General features: G+C 47.4%; 1 protein-coding gene across 1 annotated transcript in view; it reads left to right on the top strand.

The window, feature by feature from the left end:
* Positions 1 to 1,445: 1,445 nt before the first annotated feature.
* LOC144832986 (uncharacterized) overlaps positions 1,446 to 18,456 on the top strand; it is a 56,932-nt gene continuing 39,921 nt past the window's right edge. Inside the window, exon 1 of the mRNA XM_078689135.1 lies at positions 1,446 to 1,661. Coding sequence (XP_078545261.1) covers positions 1,556 to 1,661 — 106 coding nt within the window. The 5' untranslated portion in view covers positions 1,446 to 1,555. The remainder of the gene's footprint in view (positions 1,662 to 18,456) is intronic.

Raw genomic sequence — 18,456 nt, 5'->3', positions numbered from 1 at the left:
TGGGCTTGAGGCCCAACACCACAACGGGTTTCAAAACCAACAAGACCGCCCCCCTTTCCGAGGCGGAGACATTACATACCCTTAACGTGAGTAACAATAACACATTTAGAGTGCTCAGAAATGAAATAAGTACTATAATTAGGAAGTACCTCTCCAAGCGTGAGCTCCAGTGTTTCGAAGACCAACACTAACTTCATACATGGCAAGAATATATGGACTTGACTTCTGTAGGAAACACTATGTTCTAGGCTGTGTTTTGTGTGCTTCATCATGCATCACATCACGCCTGTCTGAGGCCTAATCTCTTTTCAGCATTACTAGACTGTGCAGTTTGTAGGTATTCTACAGCTTGTATGCCATACCTGAAATGCAGGCTGAGGAGCTCCATGGCACTTGTCACTTTTGACCATACACTTGTAGTATTGTGTGCCCTGGGCCTGGTGGTGAATGATTGACATGGACACCTCAGCAGGGTACTCAAAACTGGCCATAAACACATGCACTCAGTTTCTTTGATTGATATGGTCACCTGACCAGTGGGGGACGCCTGAGTTGGATGGGCGTGGGCGGGTGTATGGGACAGCCCTCGAGGAAATGGCTGGCAAAAACACTAGACTGTGTCCAGCAGGACACCACAACACTATGTTCTCAACCGGCAGATTTAAGACCACCCCCCCCCCCCCCCCCAGTACTTCACAGGTCCTTAAAAGAACATTTTTGTTAACGAGGCTGTGTTGTTTTTCACACCATCTTAGAGCCCCTGCATCTCCACTTTGCATCTAGATCGAAAAGTCAGCCCCCCCCCCCCCTCCCCCGAAATCTTTATTAGCCCCCACCCCTGAAATTTGGCTCTGGTGCGCTTCTGCGTTGTTTTACCTCAGACACTTCAGAGGGTGTCCCTCTCCGTCACTTTCTTTTTCCCGCCTAGATAACAGAATCGAGCTTTTCATTGGTTTGCTGTCACGTGACCCTAGCACTCACGGAGTTGGCATGTGCTGGCTTTAGCGCTTGCCATAGAACAGTGGCTTAGCCACGCCCATCGCGCATGGTCATACAAGATCGGAAGAAATTGCGGCTGCACGATGATTGTGGCTTATGTTTACTGTGTGATCCCCTAAAAAAAAATCGCCATCTTGATACTGCCGATGGCCTCACTATAGAAAAGCACAAAGGAAGAAAAAGTGGATTCATTTAATTTTTTTCGAATAGTATTTAGGCAGTCATATTAAAAACGTCTTATGTGTATTAATCCGCGTTTTATGATTTCTAACAGATATATTTTACAAATAACTTGCCCGTCGCTAAAAAAGAAAAACTGTTTCAAAAAAATATTTATAAAAACATACAGAAGCATTTCTTCAAATTACACGTTGGCAGCAGGCATCAACAATAGCCATATAGTAGAGGGACAAGGCACAATTCTTATTGGCTAGATGTCAAACGTCAGACTTAGATTGGTGGGCGTACACCTGGCAGGCGGAGCTCCTAACTAAAGTTGACGGACTGAGAGGGAGACTTTTGTTCAGCGGTTGCCTTGAGGTTTCTAGGTGCTGCGATGCTGCAAGAACTTGCTCTGGGGGCAGCAATTGATCTAGCGGTGCAATGGAGTATGTGGGGCCTCTCAGCGCTGCTCAAAACAGAGAAATTCTACGACCTGACAGGTGAGCGTGGCTTGTGTAAGGAGAGGGTGTGGTTTGTAAAAGTAGGGGCGGGGTTTTAGGGGTTGCATAACTGGTGTGCCAGAAGTGGAATATTATATAGGTAACTTTTTTTTTTATAACACTTCGTGCAGCACTTTTCGCCATTTCAGTTGCTGCAAATAACTAGTGTTGCAATTACTCAACGTATTTTTTTAGATCGGCTCCCCAAAGATGGAAGCTTATTGGCCTTGCTATCAATCTGACCCTTGCTCTTCAAGAAGTTGTATTGGAGTTAATCCCTTAACTGTTGTGGCCCTCGTCCCACCTCCTCCTCCCTCCACCCCAGTGCCGAGGCTAAAAAAAACCTTCGCTGTCTGGCGGCAAAACACCTATTGACGGTTTATCAATTACTTAACAGTGGCTTTAAACCCCTTCGTTGCTTTCAATTGGTTGGCTTTATAGTTACTCATTTTAGCTGCTTCTTATTTGATAGCTTGTGTTTTGTTTCTTCTCTGTATCAAAGATCTCTTTACTTGTATCCTTTCACTGCCCACTTTCAGAAAACTACTTTTCTCAATTAGCTTGAGTAATCCGTGACAGTACTTGTTTTACAGCAGTCTTCATTGAACACTTCTCTTCCCTTCGAGCTTTGTGTTAATCGCTATTGCTCAATATGCTTCTGCATCCCCTGCTCTGTTTTGCTGTCTTTCTCTGGTGTGCCATGGCGAATTTGTTGCACTCGCCTAGAGGTTGAAATAGGTGGGATCTTATGGAGCACAATGCACCTTTATGTTTTTAAGTTAACAAACACAGTTCCCCCTACTTTTTGTTTAAAACACAACTGTCCTGGAATGGTTAATTCCAATATTTTGGATGTCTTCGCTGACGTGGAAAGGAGGGAGCGTTCTGTTTTGTGATGAAGACGAACAGGCAGCTAATAAACAAGAAACAAGCCTTCTTGCCAGGGTGCCTGCTGCCTGAAAGAAATGTAAGTGTATGCAAGTGGTTAATCAGCCAATGTAAAGGCTTCTTGGATGACACTATTGGCTTTTATTGCCGGAGCCCCTTGAAGCTCTGTGATGACTAAGGTGTATTCTTTTTTTAGAGGTATTTTATGGGTGTTACCAGTTGAGCTGTGGAGGGTGAGCTTTTAATGGAGGTGTAAAAAATGTTTGTGCTAGGTACAGTCTGCGTATTGCTGAAATGTATATTTTGGAAGCACTTTTTTCACCTGAAACTTAAATCTTTTATCACTTTTTTTGGGAGCCTACCTTGTATGCAAGTTTAAAATAACGACATGTATTCACGTTGCTGCTTTCTCTGACCCTGCATCCATGCTCATGGGGCCTTCTCCATTAGATCACAGTTCCCATACTTTCTTTAATACACTCCAACCACTGCTCTCATCCATATATTTTCCTTCACCCTCTTGCTTCTTTTCCTATACTTCGCACAACCCACTCCTCCTTTTCCTTTCAAACCCGTACCCAGGCCCTATTTATATATATTTTTTGTTTGGAGATCATGTAAGCAAGTTGCCGATGGCCATCCCACTTTTGAAATAAAAACACTTTTGCTCCACTTCATAGTCATATTCCATATAGGGCCAGTATAGGTGCACCAACAAAACAATGCGGCCTCCACATCATCACACCTTATATGTTTATGCTGTATGTAAAACAAATAAATAAATAAGGTTGATGAGTACCCACCTCCAGTATTAACCACAATCCATGTCAGGATCAACCACTAAAATCACAATAATAAACCAGGGTTCAACCACCCCCGGTAGGTAGGGCATAGAGGTACAGGCTTAACTTTGCAGCAATATGTAAAGTATTCATGCAGTACTGAAACAGTAACCATGTCAAAACACAACCCAAAGCAATAAAAAAAGAGTAGATTTCAATAAATTGACGCCACAACAACATAAATCCGATGAACAGAACCAAAGTTATACATTTTTAAAGTTCAAAATAGCGCCAACCGCATCAACTGGTTGCGCTGACTGGTACAAGGGTAAGATTTAAGGCTGACTGCGATAGAGCGTGGATACAAGGACCAAGTATGGCCCAGTGAAGAGTTTTACCTTCGGACTTGGTCTCTATAAAGTGGGGCATGGCAGCATGCTGAAATTGAAAGGGGCTACCAGGCATAGTCATTTAATTAGATATTTGCAAAACTGTTGACTTTTGGTGGGAAAGCTGATTGGTAGAAATTTGAATTTTGCGCCCAGAGAAGTTCACTTGCTGGCGAGATAATTCTTGCTCTTTCACCTGGTAAAGATTTCTACATTTGAACTTTGTCACTTTTAGGGAGCTCAGATTCTTCCAGCAGAGCAAGGCTGCAAGCTGTTGCTGAAGAGGGCTCCACGAGATCGGATACCTTCTCTGCGAGTTCCTGCTGAATCAGATTTGCTGCTCTGGAGAAGAATGCAGCGGGAGTCACCTCAGTCTTTGGGTCAACAGTAATGCACAGTCGTCAAGTCACCTAGGCAGGTTGATCCCACTCTCCCTTCGGTTCTCGGAGCAAAAATTTGGTAAAACATTTCTTAGTCTTAAATTTGAGAATTAGGAGTATGCATTTACATCATTCAAACGTTCAGGACTTTAGGCACAGCATTTCGGTGCCAAGGCTCACACCAACAGAGATCAGGTCCCTTTGGAAGGGATCAGCTGGGAATGCTGGTAAAGGCTTCTTGAAGCTTGTGGTGTCCCTGTAACCTACACAGGAGGTCAGCCTTGTGACTCTTAGAGTCAATTTCTTTGTCCTGGTTACAAAAGGGAGAGCAGGTATAGCCATCAAGGCGCTCCTCAGATCACAGGTGGCTGGTCCAGTCCTCCTCCTGTTTTCTACTGGTCCAAAATTGATTTGTGGAGGGCACCCTGGGTTTCACGTTTATACCCAGTGCCAGCCTATGGGTTGGGGAAGCTCCTGGCCACTCGCTAACCAAGGGAGATAAAACGTCCCAGCGGTGAACCTGTCCACTTTTCAGAGCATCCCGTATTTTATTCTAATCAATCAGCCAGCGTTTCAATTCTCTTCATGTTTATCCCACAATTTGGTGGGTCGCCAGCTGTGAGGCGGACGCAGGATGACAAATGTGCTATATTTTGCTGCTTCCAGGACGAACAGGGCAGGATCTAGAGGCCCTTAAGTACCCAGTGGGACGCTACAAGCTGCTTAGCATGGAGTACCTATATCTTGTTTCCGCGGTGTATGAGCTTTTAAGAGACAGCTGTCTGTGGCAAACATTTGTTTACTGCATGACTGGGGGGTTCGAGGGGACACTGCAGCACTGAGGCAGACCTGCATAACCGAGCTCTAGGAACTCATTTACCTTCAGAGATACTAATAGTGAAAATGGGCATCTGTATTTAAACAGCCCTTGATATGTGAATGAAAACTATGCTGGGGGCCTGTTCTGGAAATATCCCCTGGGTTTGTGCTCCTTATATGCAGCATTACTCACAGTGCTCACATATTGTCTCATTAGGGCAAAGAGCGTAAGATTTCCCCAGGATCAAACAAATGGGTAAAATAGGAGTCCGAAAACTGCAGCACAGTACAACTTGATGGAATAGATATACAGTTACCACCATAATACATTTTGGTTAATAGACCATGAAACATATCCATTTTCTGACCTTGTACCCCCTACCCTTTTAAATTAATTTTAAAGACCCCCAAGCGTAGCAAAATATGATTGCAGGGATATACCCTAAAAAGTGATTGTCCAAGTGCAAACAGTTTGGCCAAAGGAGGTGGCCTATATTAAAAAAACACATCGTCTTGATCCGTAGTTCCTAACTAGTTCACACTACCACTACTGATGTGGCAGTAGTTGTGATGGTAAGGCCAATGGACTAACCTTCCCAAAGAAATGCCACTGTCCTGGGTTCTGACCAGATCTAGAATACAGTGCTTCTTTCCAGCATATTTAGGTCAAGTGGTAAACCTGAGAAGACTCCTAGTTACATTGCTAAAATGTATTTACTGGACCACATGTCGGGATGCTGTCTGCTCCTCCCAGTGAATTGCTCTCCTTGTAATAAGTTCTGAGCAGGTGTCTTTTTTCCCCCTTTACACCTGTACGCACTAGCTGTATTAAGCCTATTCCCGAGTTTTCCCAATAAATTCATGTAATGAGAAAACTGCAGAAGGAGGCTGAGTGTTTTTCTTTGGGTTTTGGTGGTTAATGGTAAAAACATGGATACTCCCCATTTCTGTTTTAGTGAATACTATTTCATTCTGTTAGCATAATAGTTATTAATTTTGTGCACTTGTCTTGCAAAAGTCATCAATGGAGAGCAGGTAAGGCTTAGGAAATGAAAGCATTGGAGCTCAAAGGCAGTATGACAAACCACACGCAATAACCTCCGATTACATCTCTTAAAAGGCCTAATTTAGACGAGGTGTACATTGAATGAAACCATATGTGCTTGAATTAGGGGTGCAGGAGTGCGGCAGCACCACCAAAATAGCCATGCTGGAGTTCCAGAGGTGAATTGGCAATATAAATTGGCTTTACATTTTGGTTTGATCTCTTCACATTTGCTGTGTACTCAAAGGCAGAGGTCAAATGTTAGGTTATGTCTTATTACAAATTGCTGCTTATTCTTTTAACTTGGAGACTCTGGTTTACTTTTCTTTCTCTGAGTGCAGTGTGAGAGGATTTTGGAATTGAAAAATGCAACAATCGTGCTGGTGTGAAAGGATGCAGGATGTCATTTTTTTAACACAATCAAATGTAAATACCTATAAATGAACTTTACAAGTATTTAAAACTATATCAGGAGTTATGAAAGCACAAATGAACTGCTCCCTTTTTCTGAAGTAATGAAAATGAAGATTTTATTAGGATCGGAACAAATCAAGACGCTGCGCAAATGTCAATATTAGCTGAAATCCGATTTCCACACATTATCGCTTGTCTATAATTTTATCTGTAAAACTGTATGCGTGCAAATTAAGTGGACATTACAATGGAAAATGTGCTATCCGTAAATTACAGTTCATTACCACTCCATGCATAATAATCTATTTGCGACGGTGTGCTCCAAAATAAACCACCAACTACATAAAACACCCTTACCACTCATGCCGAATGATCATTGTTCATTTGCCTGTGTTTTCAGTGATGTAGCATTGATGGCAGCACAGTCACTCAAAAAATTGTTCCAGCACCATGTTCCACCTGTATAAAACCTAAAAATGTGTCCTCAATCTTGTTACCCTCACATACCAATACATGGAAAGTTGGCCACCTTAAATGTTTGCTATTGAATTTTAGTGGCACAGGTGAAGAAATGGAAACCTTCTAAGGGGTTCGCTGATACACCTGGTCCTTTAAACCAACAAAGAAGAAATTGGCACGGAAGCTGTAATATAAAAACAATGCATTTATTAACCTCACATGAGTGAGACTGCGTCATATGGTACCCTCAGGCCACTGTGTGAGACAGTCTAATGAGTACAGAGAACAGGGGCCTTATATATGCATAAGTTACATAGTCAGCTTAAAACCAAGGGGAGGTCCTGGCACATACAAGAATACTTACTGACTAATATGGCTATACAAAATTTGCTTGCTCAACAAAGTGGGAGGAGAGACCATTCTCCTTACATCAGCAAGAATAGTCTGACAGTCCTATACTAGGAGCAGGTGCATTCTACCAGCTTGGCCTTTCTGAGCATGTTCACGGCTCTGGAAGAGGGAGAAAGCACATGGCTAACTAAGATGGATGTCAGGAATAAAATGGCTTTCGGCTCATGCTAACAGTGATTCCTGCAGTCTTTAACACAGGGAGGTCAGTTAGTTATTTGTGGGCAGCTTGGCAGTAGATGTGCCACCACCTGATGGCACTCTTGTAAGGTTGAATAAACACTGTTGGAAATTTGCCGTTTCTGCAGGGCCACCCCAGATTTGTTTTTGGCCTTCTCTTGCTGAACCCTTTTTTGTTGGCCATAACACTCTATGCACTTTACCCTATGCTAATCAGTGTGAAAGTTCTTCTGCTCTTTCCTTTAAACATGATAACACTGTAATACACCTAACCGGCACATTTAATATACTTAGAAGTACCTAGTATACAGTACTATATGTACAAGGTCCTATAAATGAAATACTACAGGTGGGCTGCAACACTCCTTGTGCTGCACTCTAAGTTAGCACTGAAAAACATGTCTCAGGCTTACCATTTAAGCCTGTAGCGCAATTTAAAACTGACATTTTAGCCTGGCAAAGCAACACTTATTGGCAGGCCTAACCTTCCTTTTGAATACTTCTAATTCACATTTAAAGTAAGTCCTAAAAGTTCAAAGAGTAGGGTGCATGGCATGTAAAAAAGTAGGACATGTATACTGACCGTTTTCCATATCCTGGCAGTAAAAAAGACAAAGCCCTTTCCACTGTGGCAAGGCTGCCCCCCCCCATGGACATATAGTATTTTGGAAATGCCACTTTAAGAAAGTTTGCTGTTTCCTGCCTAAAGTTTCTGGGGCCTTTCTGTTAGTGACCAGCTGCCTTGGATTGTTGATGGCTCCCCAATGGGACATGTGTATTGGAACAAGAGAGTAGACAAAGGGCCTGCTGTAGGGGGGAGTAGGTCTTCTGATACAATAGCTGAGGAGGACCTGTGCCCTTGCCTGATTACACGACAAAGGGGTCTGCCCCAACACACACAAAGATATTGGACAAGAAGTCTGCCCCTGTCTTTTCTTTCACTAACTAAGCTGGAACCAAACTCAGGGAAGAGGGGTGAACTGACTAGAACTAGTTTTGAGGGTAGACAAAGTATTATCTTTCACCAACAGGCTGGGACTTGGCATAAAAGTGGCAAACGCAGAACCTGATATCAGAACACTCCTTGACCTGTCAAGACTCTGAAAGACTTCCCTGGTATGTGAAGCCTGATGGAAGACTTGGACTGCTTACCTTGAGCCCAGGATCCCAGATGTGACTCCAAGGGTCAGTTGGCTGACCTTCTCTGAGAGCTAAATGGACACTACATGCTTCCAGAGGCCATCTTCTGCAACTTTAGTGCTTTTCCTGCTGACAAGTTTCCAACTTGAACTACTGTGGATCCTGCTACTGACCCGCTGGAGTGAGTCCTAACCCCAAAGTGGTTCCATCACCCCCCCAAGTGACAGGCACTTAGTTGGTGATGGGGTGTGCTCCTCCTGTCAAAAATACTGCAAACTGGACACTTAGAATATTTTTCTGAACTTTTCTGCTAAAGGCACCAGAGGCTACCACCACTGCCAAGTCACAGCTGCCGGTGTCAAACCCCCGGTAGGATTCAACTTTCTGGTTTGCCTCGCTGAAAGGTTCTCGACTTCCAGAAAAGTTTGAACATGGAGGATTTCACCAGGGCAAAGCCAGAGCAGCAACCCATCAACAATGACACCTTCCTAAGCCCAGATGAGGGCACAAAGTATTCATCAGCTCGGAGCTTTCCCAATGCTGAGTCTCAAAATCCCCCCCACCCCCCGCAGCCTAGGCTCGCACCGAGTTCCTGCTCTTCAGCCGACTGACATTGACAAACCCATCTTCGGATCCAGCCTGCAGCCCGACACACGACGGTCAGTACAAAGGTTAACTTTCTACTAGGACGAACCTGCTCCTTTTATCTGGCCCATGCTCCATCATGGCAGTCCTTAACCTTTGACTTGGACCTAGTCTAGCGTGTTCAGATAACTGCAGTTGGTGCTTTGTGCTTTTTTGTACTGTTTTTAGTTCAAACATTAAAAATTAATTACGCTGGTTCTCTTTATTGAATTTTTGTTTTTGGAGTGTAGTTTTATTTATTAAGATATTCTGGCTTTCTACATTGGTTTGGGGGTTTTCTTGTGTTTCTCCTTCATTACTGTTTGAGTGTGCCAAAAATGCTTTACACATTGCCTCTAAATTAAGCCTGACTGCTTTGTGCCAAGCTAGTAGAGGGTTAAGCACTGGTTTCTTAATTGACATTTGTGGTTCACTCTGACAAGGATTGTGATGCTTTTTTCTTGAAGTGGGTTATCACCCATTTAAACAAATAACCCCATTTCCTACACATACTTAATACCCACCAAGGATCTTGATTTTTATTGCACAGCAAGTCTACCTCAAACAAGTCATCAAAGATATCCCTGTGACTAAGTCATATTCAAACCAGCATTGACTTAGTTGTGTTTAATATGATAAAAAATGCAGCCAAACACACAAGAGGGGGCCAGCAACAATAGACCGAAAGAGCTACAGGGGTAAAGCGTTTCAGTACAATGACTCGAATGGAGGCGGAAGGCTATACTCAAGCAGCAGTAACAGTAAGTAAGAGATGAATACTCCATTCGGCTGAGCCATGGCATGATGGACAAAGTTTCGGTCAAGCCAATGGCAGGTAGAGGCTGGTTGAAAATAGCCAGTGCTTGAACTGGTAAACCCAAAACCCATTTTAGGTGTATTGTTAGCAATAGGTCTGTTTGACAGCTGCACTGTCAAAACTCGGTCCTAAAATTTCATTCATTTTTAAAATTGATGCAAACTTTGACACACCAATTTAGCAACTTTAACCTGTTCGGTGCAGAGGACGGAACAGTTCCGTCCTCCACCCTGGTGCTCGTGTGCTGAGGACTGATCGGTCTGTCCTCTGAATACGACAACCAAATTGCTCTGAAGGTTACAGCAGAAGTATTCCCTTTTTTTGGTTTTGGGCCTTGGGAGCTGGGAAAGAGCTTCCCCCAACCTTCCAAGGCATTTGTTTTTCCAGTCTAATGACGATCAGCGCGCATGGCATGCTGACGTCATTACACTGAAAGTGAAATGAGCTAATCGGCTCATTTCGCTTTCACTGCTTCGGAGCTCGCGGGGCTACCTCAGCCCGAGCACCGAAACACAAAGGAAAGGTATCATTGGATAGGGGAGAATCTCCCCTTTCCTAGTGGATCCTTACTTGAGGATTGTCTCACAAGGGCGATTCCCAAGCAGGGATCCATGACTAGACCCCTTACAGGTGGGAGCAGCTCTTTGGGTAAGGGCTTTGGCTCCCCCTTAAGTTTTGTGCATGTTTAGTCTTTCTTCCCCCCCCTGGGGGCAGAAAGCCCAATTAGGAACCAGGGTTCTGTAGTAGGGGATCTCTGTGTATAGTCATAATCTAGTGAATAGTCCCGCCCATGTGCGTGGACCCCGGAGCAATCAAAAATAATCTCTTACAGTGTCAAAAAATGCAGAAAATGCATAGACACTTAAGAGAGAATTTAAAGACAGATAATGCAGCCAAAAAAGGCTACACTGTCCAGTACTTCAACTAGAAATTCCACCATAAAATCCACAAAACAGCAAAGCCTGTACAGATTTCCCTTGCTTAACAGCAAAATCCCTCAGGAATGATAGAGAGAAGAACCTGGACAGACAAGCCCCATAGGCTGCCATTATGTGGCTTAATTAGGATACTGTGCCTTTAAGGAACCTTCCAGAACCTTCTCTCAGTATCCCAGAATGCATAGCAGGTCCAACTTAGCCTCAGTTCTTTTTTCCGGCTCCTGCAAGCAGGACCCTGGAGCATTGAGCTCTCCCTTTTCAAGGGTTTTTGTTAGTGTTTTACACTAATTTCGATTTTTGGTACTTTTTTAAAGTACTTTGGTGGCTTTCTTTCTGTGTTTCTGCACTCTTTTTTGTCCATAATGCCTGCATTATTCGACAAATGCCCTGAGTGCTCAAGGAAGAAGGCCAAGTCAGACTCCCATGAGGTCTGTATTCTCTGCCTTCCCTCTTCCCACATTCCTGAGGAGTGTGTGATCTGCAGAAGCTTCTCTGGAAGGACCCTGAAGGAGAGGAAGAAGATCAGGCTTCAGGGCCTTGAGGAGAGAAAGTTGAAGGCACGAGGTGGGTCAGGAGGGGCTCCTTCTACCCATGCTGAGGCCTCTGGGGGGCTCCCCAGGGGCAGGAAGACCAGCCCTCGCCCAAGATCTCCGTCTGGGTCAGTTGCGCTGACCACGACGTCGAGGGGACGGTCAACGGCCAGTTCCAGGTCTCCCCAGGGCTCTGGGTCGAGAAAACGTCGCCCGTCGACGTCGAGGAACGTGTTCCGGCCGCCGTCGAAGCCGGTGTCGATATCCTCGTCGGCGTCAAGTGGTCGACATCGGAGGGCCCGGCGTCGGCGCTCGCCGTCGAGGCGACACCGCCGTTCGCCGTCGAGGACATCGTCGTCGAGGGGATCCTCGTCGTCGAGGTCGCCGTCGAGACGGAAGGCGTCTCCGGCGCCGAAGAGGTCGACGTCGAAGCATTCCAAAAGGCCGACGTCGAGACGGTCAAGGAGATCGACGTCGAGAAGGTCAGAGAGGTCGACGTCGAGAAGGTCCAAAGGGTCGACGTCGAAGCGATCCAAGAAGTCGGCGTCGAGGCCGGCGAAGAGGTCGAGGTCGCCGTCGAGGCACCATCGCCCGTCGTCGAGGTTTCGTGGCTCGTCGATCTGGTCGGGGTCGACGTCGAGACGGAGACACGGTTCGACGTCGAGGAGTGTGATTCGGTCGACGCCGAAGGACCGTTCGACGTCGAGGGGACATCGGTCGTCGTCTGGGCACCGGTCTTCAACGTCTGGAGGTCCTAAGGACAGGCCCAGGACTGTGGGGGGCTCCCCACGCTCCGGAAGAGAGGGTGGCTCGCCGGGAACGGCGCATTCCGGGGTGGACACTCCGATGAAGCCTTCTACACCTCCTTCGCGGCCTGCTGTGCCGAAGGGTCCGCCTCCGAAGGCCCCGACCCCACCTCCGAAGCCGGCTCCGCAGACCCCGCGTCCGGTTGCTCCTCCACCCCCGGTCCCGCCGAGGGGGGTGTCGATGCCTAAGTTTCCGACGCCTCCGAAGAAGACTCCTAAGAAGCCTAGGACTCCTGACCCTGGGAGGCCGAAGGAGCGTCCGAGGCCCAAGAGGTCGAGGTCTCGCTCGGGGAGACGGGACAGATCAAGGAGTGGCCATGGATCTTCCTCACGATCCAGGCGTCACCACAAGAGACGTCGGTCCAGGTCACGTTCTCCCTCTGGGACCCGTTCCTACTCGCCCACGCTGTCCGATTCGCCGGAGACTAGGGTGTCTCCGATAGACGATATAAGCACATTTCAGGAGGTTCTCCTGCGTGGAGCGGCGAAGTTGGGCATCGAGGTTGAAGCACCTACGGCTTCTACCTCGGTGATATTTGAGACATTACACAAAAGGCACTTGTCTCGCCCCCTGTTACCTCTGGTGCCGGGGCTCCTTGAGCCCGCCGAACAGCTATTCCTGACGCCAGCAACGGTGAAGTCTGTGCCTTCCAGGATCCTAAAAAAGTACAGGGCTCCGGACTCGGACCCAGCCTTCTTGAGGAAGGACCCGGTACCGGATTCGGTCATCGTGACTGCTGCACGGAAGCTTCATGCCACCTCCCCTGCGTCCACGGTGCCTCCGGACAAGGAGAGCCGCTGGATCGATTCTGCTGGTCGTAAGGCGTGTGGGACATCCGCCTCGTCAATGAAGGCCGCCAGTGACTCGGCTTTGCTGGGACGTTACGACCGGTCCCTGTGGGACTCGATGGAGCAGTTCGCAGACCTTGTCCCTCGAGACCGCAAGGAGGACTTTGTGGAGATCGTCCAGGAGGGGATGCTGGTCTCTAATCAGGCCATCGGCGCCGCAGCGGACATATCATTGCTGTCCGCGCACGGATATTGCCACGGGATTCACCAGAGACGCCACGCTTGGCTCAGGTTGACGTCATTGAAACCGGAAGCACAGCAACGCGTGGCGAATCTCCCGTTTTCCGGAGATACCCTCTTCGGGAAACACGCGGATGATGAGATGGCCAGGATGAAGGCCGAGGCGGAGACCCTGACGGCAGTGGGCTTGGAGAAGCCCAAGGAAAAGAAACCCTTCCGACAGTACCAACGTCGGTTTGGGTCGCAGGGTCGTGGAAGGGGTCAGTCTGCTGGACAACATCAACAGCAGCAGCAGTACAGGCGGCCCTTCCAGAAGCGACAGGGTGGTAGAGGTCGTCAACAGTCCTCTACCGTGACCAAGGGCCCGGCCGGGTCCCGTCCCTGAGCTGTTACTTCCCCCTCGTCCGTTACCCGCTCTGGTGGGGGGAAGCGTTCAATTTTTTCTGGCAGAGTGGAGAAAAATTACTCAGGACAAGTGGGTGCTGAATATTGTTTGCAATGGATACAGTCTACGTTTCACCAGCCCTCCTCCATCGATTCCTCCCGTCAGCTCGCAGTATCAACTGCGCGAGCTTCAGACGGAGGCGGACGTTCTGCTCAGGAAAAGGGCGATCGAAGACGTACCTCTGTCTCAAAGAGGAAGAGGTCTGTACTCTCGGTTCTTTCTTGTCCGCAAGAAGGACAGAAACGAGTTCAGGCCCATTCTGGATTTGCGGCAGGCAAACAAGTGGATTCGCAGAGAAAAGTTTTGCATGCTGTCGTTGCATCAGATCTACCCTCAGCTGCAACGAGGAGACTGGATGTGTGCCATAGATCTACAGGACGCATACTTCCACGTGCCCATTGCATGCAAACACAGGAAATTTCTGCGCTTTCAAGTCGGCACCAATCACTATCAATACACGGTGCTACCCTTCGGACTGAAGTCTGCACCCAGGACATTCTCAAAATGTATGGCAGTGGTAGCGGCACACCTGAGGAAGAACAAGGTGTTTGTCTACCCGTACCTGGACGATTGGTTGATCAAAGCCTCCTCCTTCTCGGAAGCTCAAGCACACTTCCAGAAGACGTGCGTTCTCTTGAACAAGCTGGGTTGCACATCAACATGTCCAAGTCGGTCCCGATTCCGGTACAGTGCATCCAGTACTTGGGGGCCTCCATCAATACGCTGTCAGCAAGCGTGTCTCCTTCGGAAGAGCGACGTTTATCACTCGTTCGGAAGGCTCAGGCTCTCATGAAAACTCCGTCTACGACTGTGAGGACGGTGTCTTCTCTACTGGGATCGATGGCCTCTTGCATCTTTCTCACTCCTCACGCACGGCTACAGATGAGACCTCTGCAGGAGTGCTTGGAGGATCAGTGGGACCAGAGGAGAGGTTCTTGGGACGACAGGATACGACTGTCTCTACACGCTCTTCAGTCTCTAAAGTGGTGGTGCTCGAAGGAGAATCTCCTCAGAGGCGTTCCCTTCCACAAGGACATTCCCACACAGACCATCGTGACGGATGCGTCTCTCCAAGGTTGGGGGACGCATTCCGGAGACCTGCAAATTCAAGGGACGTGGTCCCCGACGAAGTCCACGTACCACATCAATTTCCTGGAACTGAGAGCTGTTCACTTGGCACTGAAGGCCTTTCATCCGTCCTTTCAGACCAACTCTCTGCTTGTTCAGACGGACAACACGACAACGATGTATTACCTCAACAAGCAGGGGGGCTCGAGATCGCGCACTCTGTCGCAGGAGGCGCAGGCGATCTGGCACTGGCTTCTAGCTCGAGGACTGTCGATAACGGCCACCCATCTGCCAGGTGTGCAGAATGTTCAGGCAGACGAACTGAGCAGAATCGTGCAGGAAAACCACGAATGGGTCATAAACGACGAAGTACTAGGAGAAGTCTTCGCAAGGTGGGGAACTCCAGACGTAGATCTGTTTGCCACCGCCGAAAACAGCAAATGCCGAGGCTTCGCCTCCAGGTACTACCAGCCAGGGACGCTGGGGAACGCGTTATGGATCAACTGGTCGAACAGCTTTCTGTACGCTTTTCCACCAATTCCCCTGATTCCGGCGGTTCTCATCAAGCTGTCTCAATCCAGGGCGAGAATGATTCTGATTGCCCCGGAATGGCCCAGACAGTGGTGGTTCACGGACCTGCTTCACCGATCTCTCCTTCCTCACATGAAGCTGCCGTGCAGGCCGGACCTTCTCACGAAGTTCGGGGGGCGGATGGTGCACCCCAACCTCTCGTCTTTGAGTTTGGCGGCATGGCTCCTGAAATAGTGCAATATGGCCATCTGAATCTCCCAGAGGATTGTATGGGCATACTGAAGGAGGCTAAGCGACCTTCCACTAGGACTTCCTATGCTTACAAGTGGAAGAGGTTTTGCATCTGGTGCAAGTCTAAGAACTATGACCCTACGTCATGCAAGGAAGATGTCATCCTTCCATATCTGCTTCATCTGGCGCAGTCGGGCCTTAATGTCCATTCCATTAAGGTTCATCTGGCTGCTTTGACTGCCTACAGGAAAGGCCCTTCACAGACTTCCTTTTTCCAGATCCCTGTGATCAAAGATTTTTTGGAAGGCTTGAAGAAAGTGTTCCCTCCTGTCAGGCTTCCTTCGCCTTCATGGGACTTGAATGTGGTGCTGTCCAGATTGATGAAGGAGCCTTTCGAACCCATTCATAAGGCTTCGTTGCAGCACCTGTCCTGGAAGGCGGCGTTCCTCGTGGCCATTACATCGGCCCGCAGGGTGAGTGAGATTCAGGCATTGTGTTGCCAAGAACCTTATACTGTATTTCATAATGCTAAAGTTGTTATGCGTACTCACCCTAAGTTTCTTCCCAAGGTTGTTTCTGATTTTCATATCAATCAGACTATCACTTTGCCTACGTTCTTTCAGAATCCTTCATCTCCGGCGGAAAGGTCTTTACATTCCCTGGATGTGCGGAGGGTGCTGAAGTTTTATCTTGATAAGATTAAAGATATTCGTAGGTCAGACCAATTGTTCATCAATTATGGCTCAGTCAGGACGGGTCTTGCTACCTCTAAACAGTCCATCTCTAGGTGGATTGTGTCCTGCATTCAGTTGTGTTACTGCAAAGCTAATAAGACCTTAGGGGGCAAACCTAAGGCTCATTCCACCAGGGGCAAGGCTGCTACGACAGCTATGCTCCGTAATGTTCCCATTGCAGAGATCTGCAAGGCGGCCACTTGGAAGTCGGTCCATACCTTTGCTAAGCATTACTGCCTGGACACTGATGCCAGGGCAGACGCTCAGGTTGGGCAGGCTTCGCTGCGGAATCTGTTCGCACAGTAGTGGCGTTATTTTATTCTCCACCGCCGCTTGGTGTGGGGATGGGCTTGCCATTCTATTCACTAGATTATGACTATACACAGAGATCCCCTACTACAGAAGGAGTAGTTTCTGTCCTGTAACTCCAGTTCTGTAGTAGGGGTATCTCTGTTATAGTCATAAGCGCCCTCCCGCCTCCCCGGTGGAGTGTTGTTCAGGATCATAATGCTACAGGTCTGGCGTTTTCTGCGCCTTCAAAAAGAACTGAGGCTAAGTTGGACCTGCTATGCATTCTGGGATACTGAGAGAAGGTTCTGGAAGGTTCCTTAAAGGCACAGTATCCTAATTAAGCCACATAATGGCAGCCTATGGGGCTTGTCTGTCCAGGTTCTTCTCTCTATCATTCCTGAGGGATTTTGCTGTTAAGCAAGGGAAATCTGTACAGGCTTTGCTGTTTTGTGGATTTTATGGTGGAATTTCTAGTTGAAGTACTGGACAGTGTAGCCTTTTTTGGCTGCATTATCTGTCTTTAAATTCTCTCTTAAGTGTCTATGCATTTTCTGCATTTTTTGACACTGTAAGAGATTATTTTTGATTGCTCCGGGGTCCACGCACATGGGCGGGACTATTCACTAGATTATGACTATAACAGAGATACCCCTACTACAGAACTGGAGTTACAGGACAGAAACTACTCCTTTTTTTCAAAATGTAAATGTAGGGGTGGAGGTTGCCATGAATGGGCATTGTAATGTCCCTACCCCAAAATAAGCACAGTCTTTCTAACACCCCCTTCGCACCCCCCGGAGAGCAGATGGGGACAATAGCCTCTACGGGGCAGAGGGGGCAGGCAGAAAGCCCACTAAACACCAGGCAGTATTATATTTAATAAAAGAGGGGTGGTGCTGCCCACAATGGGCATGGCCATGCCCCATCCCAAACAAATGGGGACCTCCTAAGACTTCTGCCTACCCAAGTTTTAAGAAATGTCTGGGTTTAGTAGGTTTCCCTAGATGGCTGCCATGCCCTGGATTAACCCCCCCCCATCTATCACAAAACAACCTATTTGTACAAAGGGGGCTCCTGTGTTTTGGTCCTGGGCTCAGTGGCCATTTAGGGACACCTACAAAACCAGACATTTCTGAAAACTAGACACCCAGGTGAGTTCAGGAAAATGTGGCTTGTGTGGATTCCCCCAATGTTTTCTTACCCAGAATCCCCTGCAAACATCAACTTTTACTAAAAACATAACATTTTCGGCGTGGGAGTAGTGTGGGATCACGGGGCCGACACATATTTCCTACCACCCAGAATTCCCCCTATAAAATGGTACCTCACTTGTGTGGGTAGGCCAAGTGCCTCCTACAGGGAAATGCCCAAAAACGTATTGTGGAGATATCAAAATGATCTATCGCAAAACAACCTGGTTTTGCAGGGGAGGGGGGGGGGGCACCTGCGTTTTTGGTCCTGGGCTCGGCAGCCATCTAGTGAAGCCTACCAAACCCAGACATTTCTGAAAACTAGACGCACTGGAGGAGTCCAAGAATGTGTGGCTTGCATAGATTCCTCAATGGTTTCTTAACCAAAACCCCTGCAAACCTCAAATGTAGCTAGAAAACAAATTTACATTTTTGTGTGGGATCATGAACACCAACTCCACCCCCCCTCCCCAGATCTGTGTTTATTTAAATGATTCCATACTATCATCCTGATATATAGAAAGTCAAGTCCAAATATGAATGTTCTGGAGACTTGAGGTGATGCAGCGAGGTTAATCTAGCGACAAATGAGCGATTGGTGTTTCAATCTCGTTCACAAGTGTCAATCAACCTAGAATTTGCAATAGATAGAAACTT

This window comes from Lissotriton helveticus, chromosome 1_1 (genome assembly GCF_964261635.1).
Source record: "Lissotriton helveticus chromosome 1_1, aLisHel1.1, whole genome shotgun sequence".
NCBI classification, from domain to species: Eukaryota; Metazoa; Chordata; class Amphibia; order Caudata; family Salamandridae; genus Lissotriton; species Lissotriton helveticus.
Note: the sequence above shows the minus strand (reverse complement) of the source record. Positions and strands in the feature narration are given on the sequence as shown.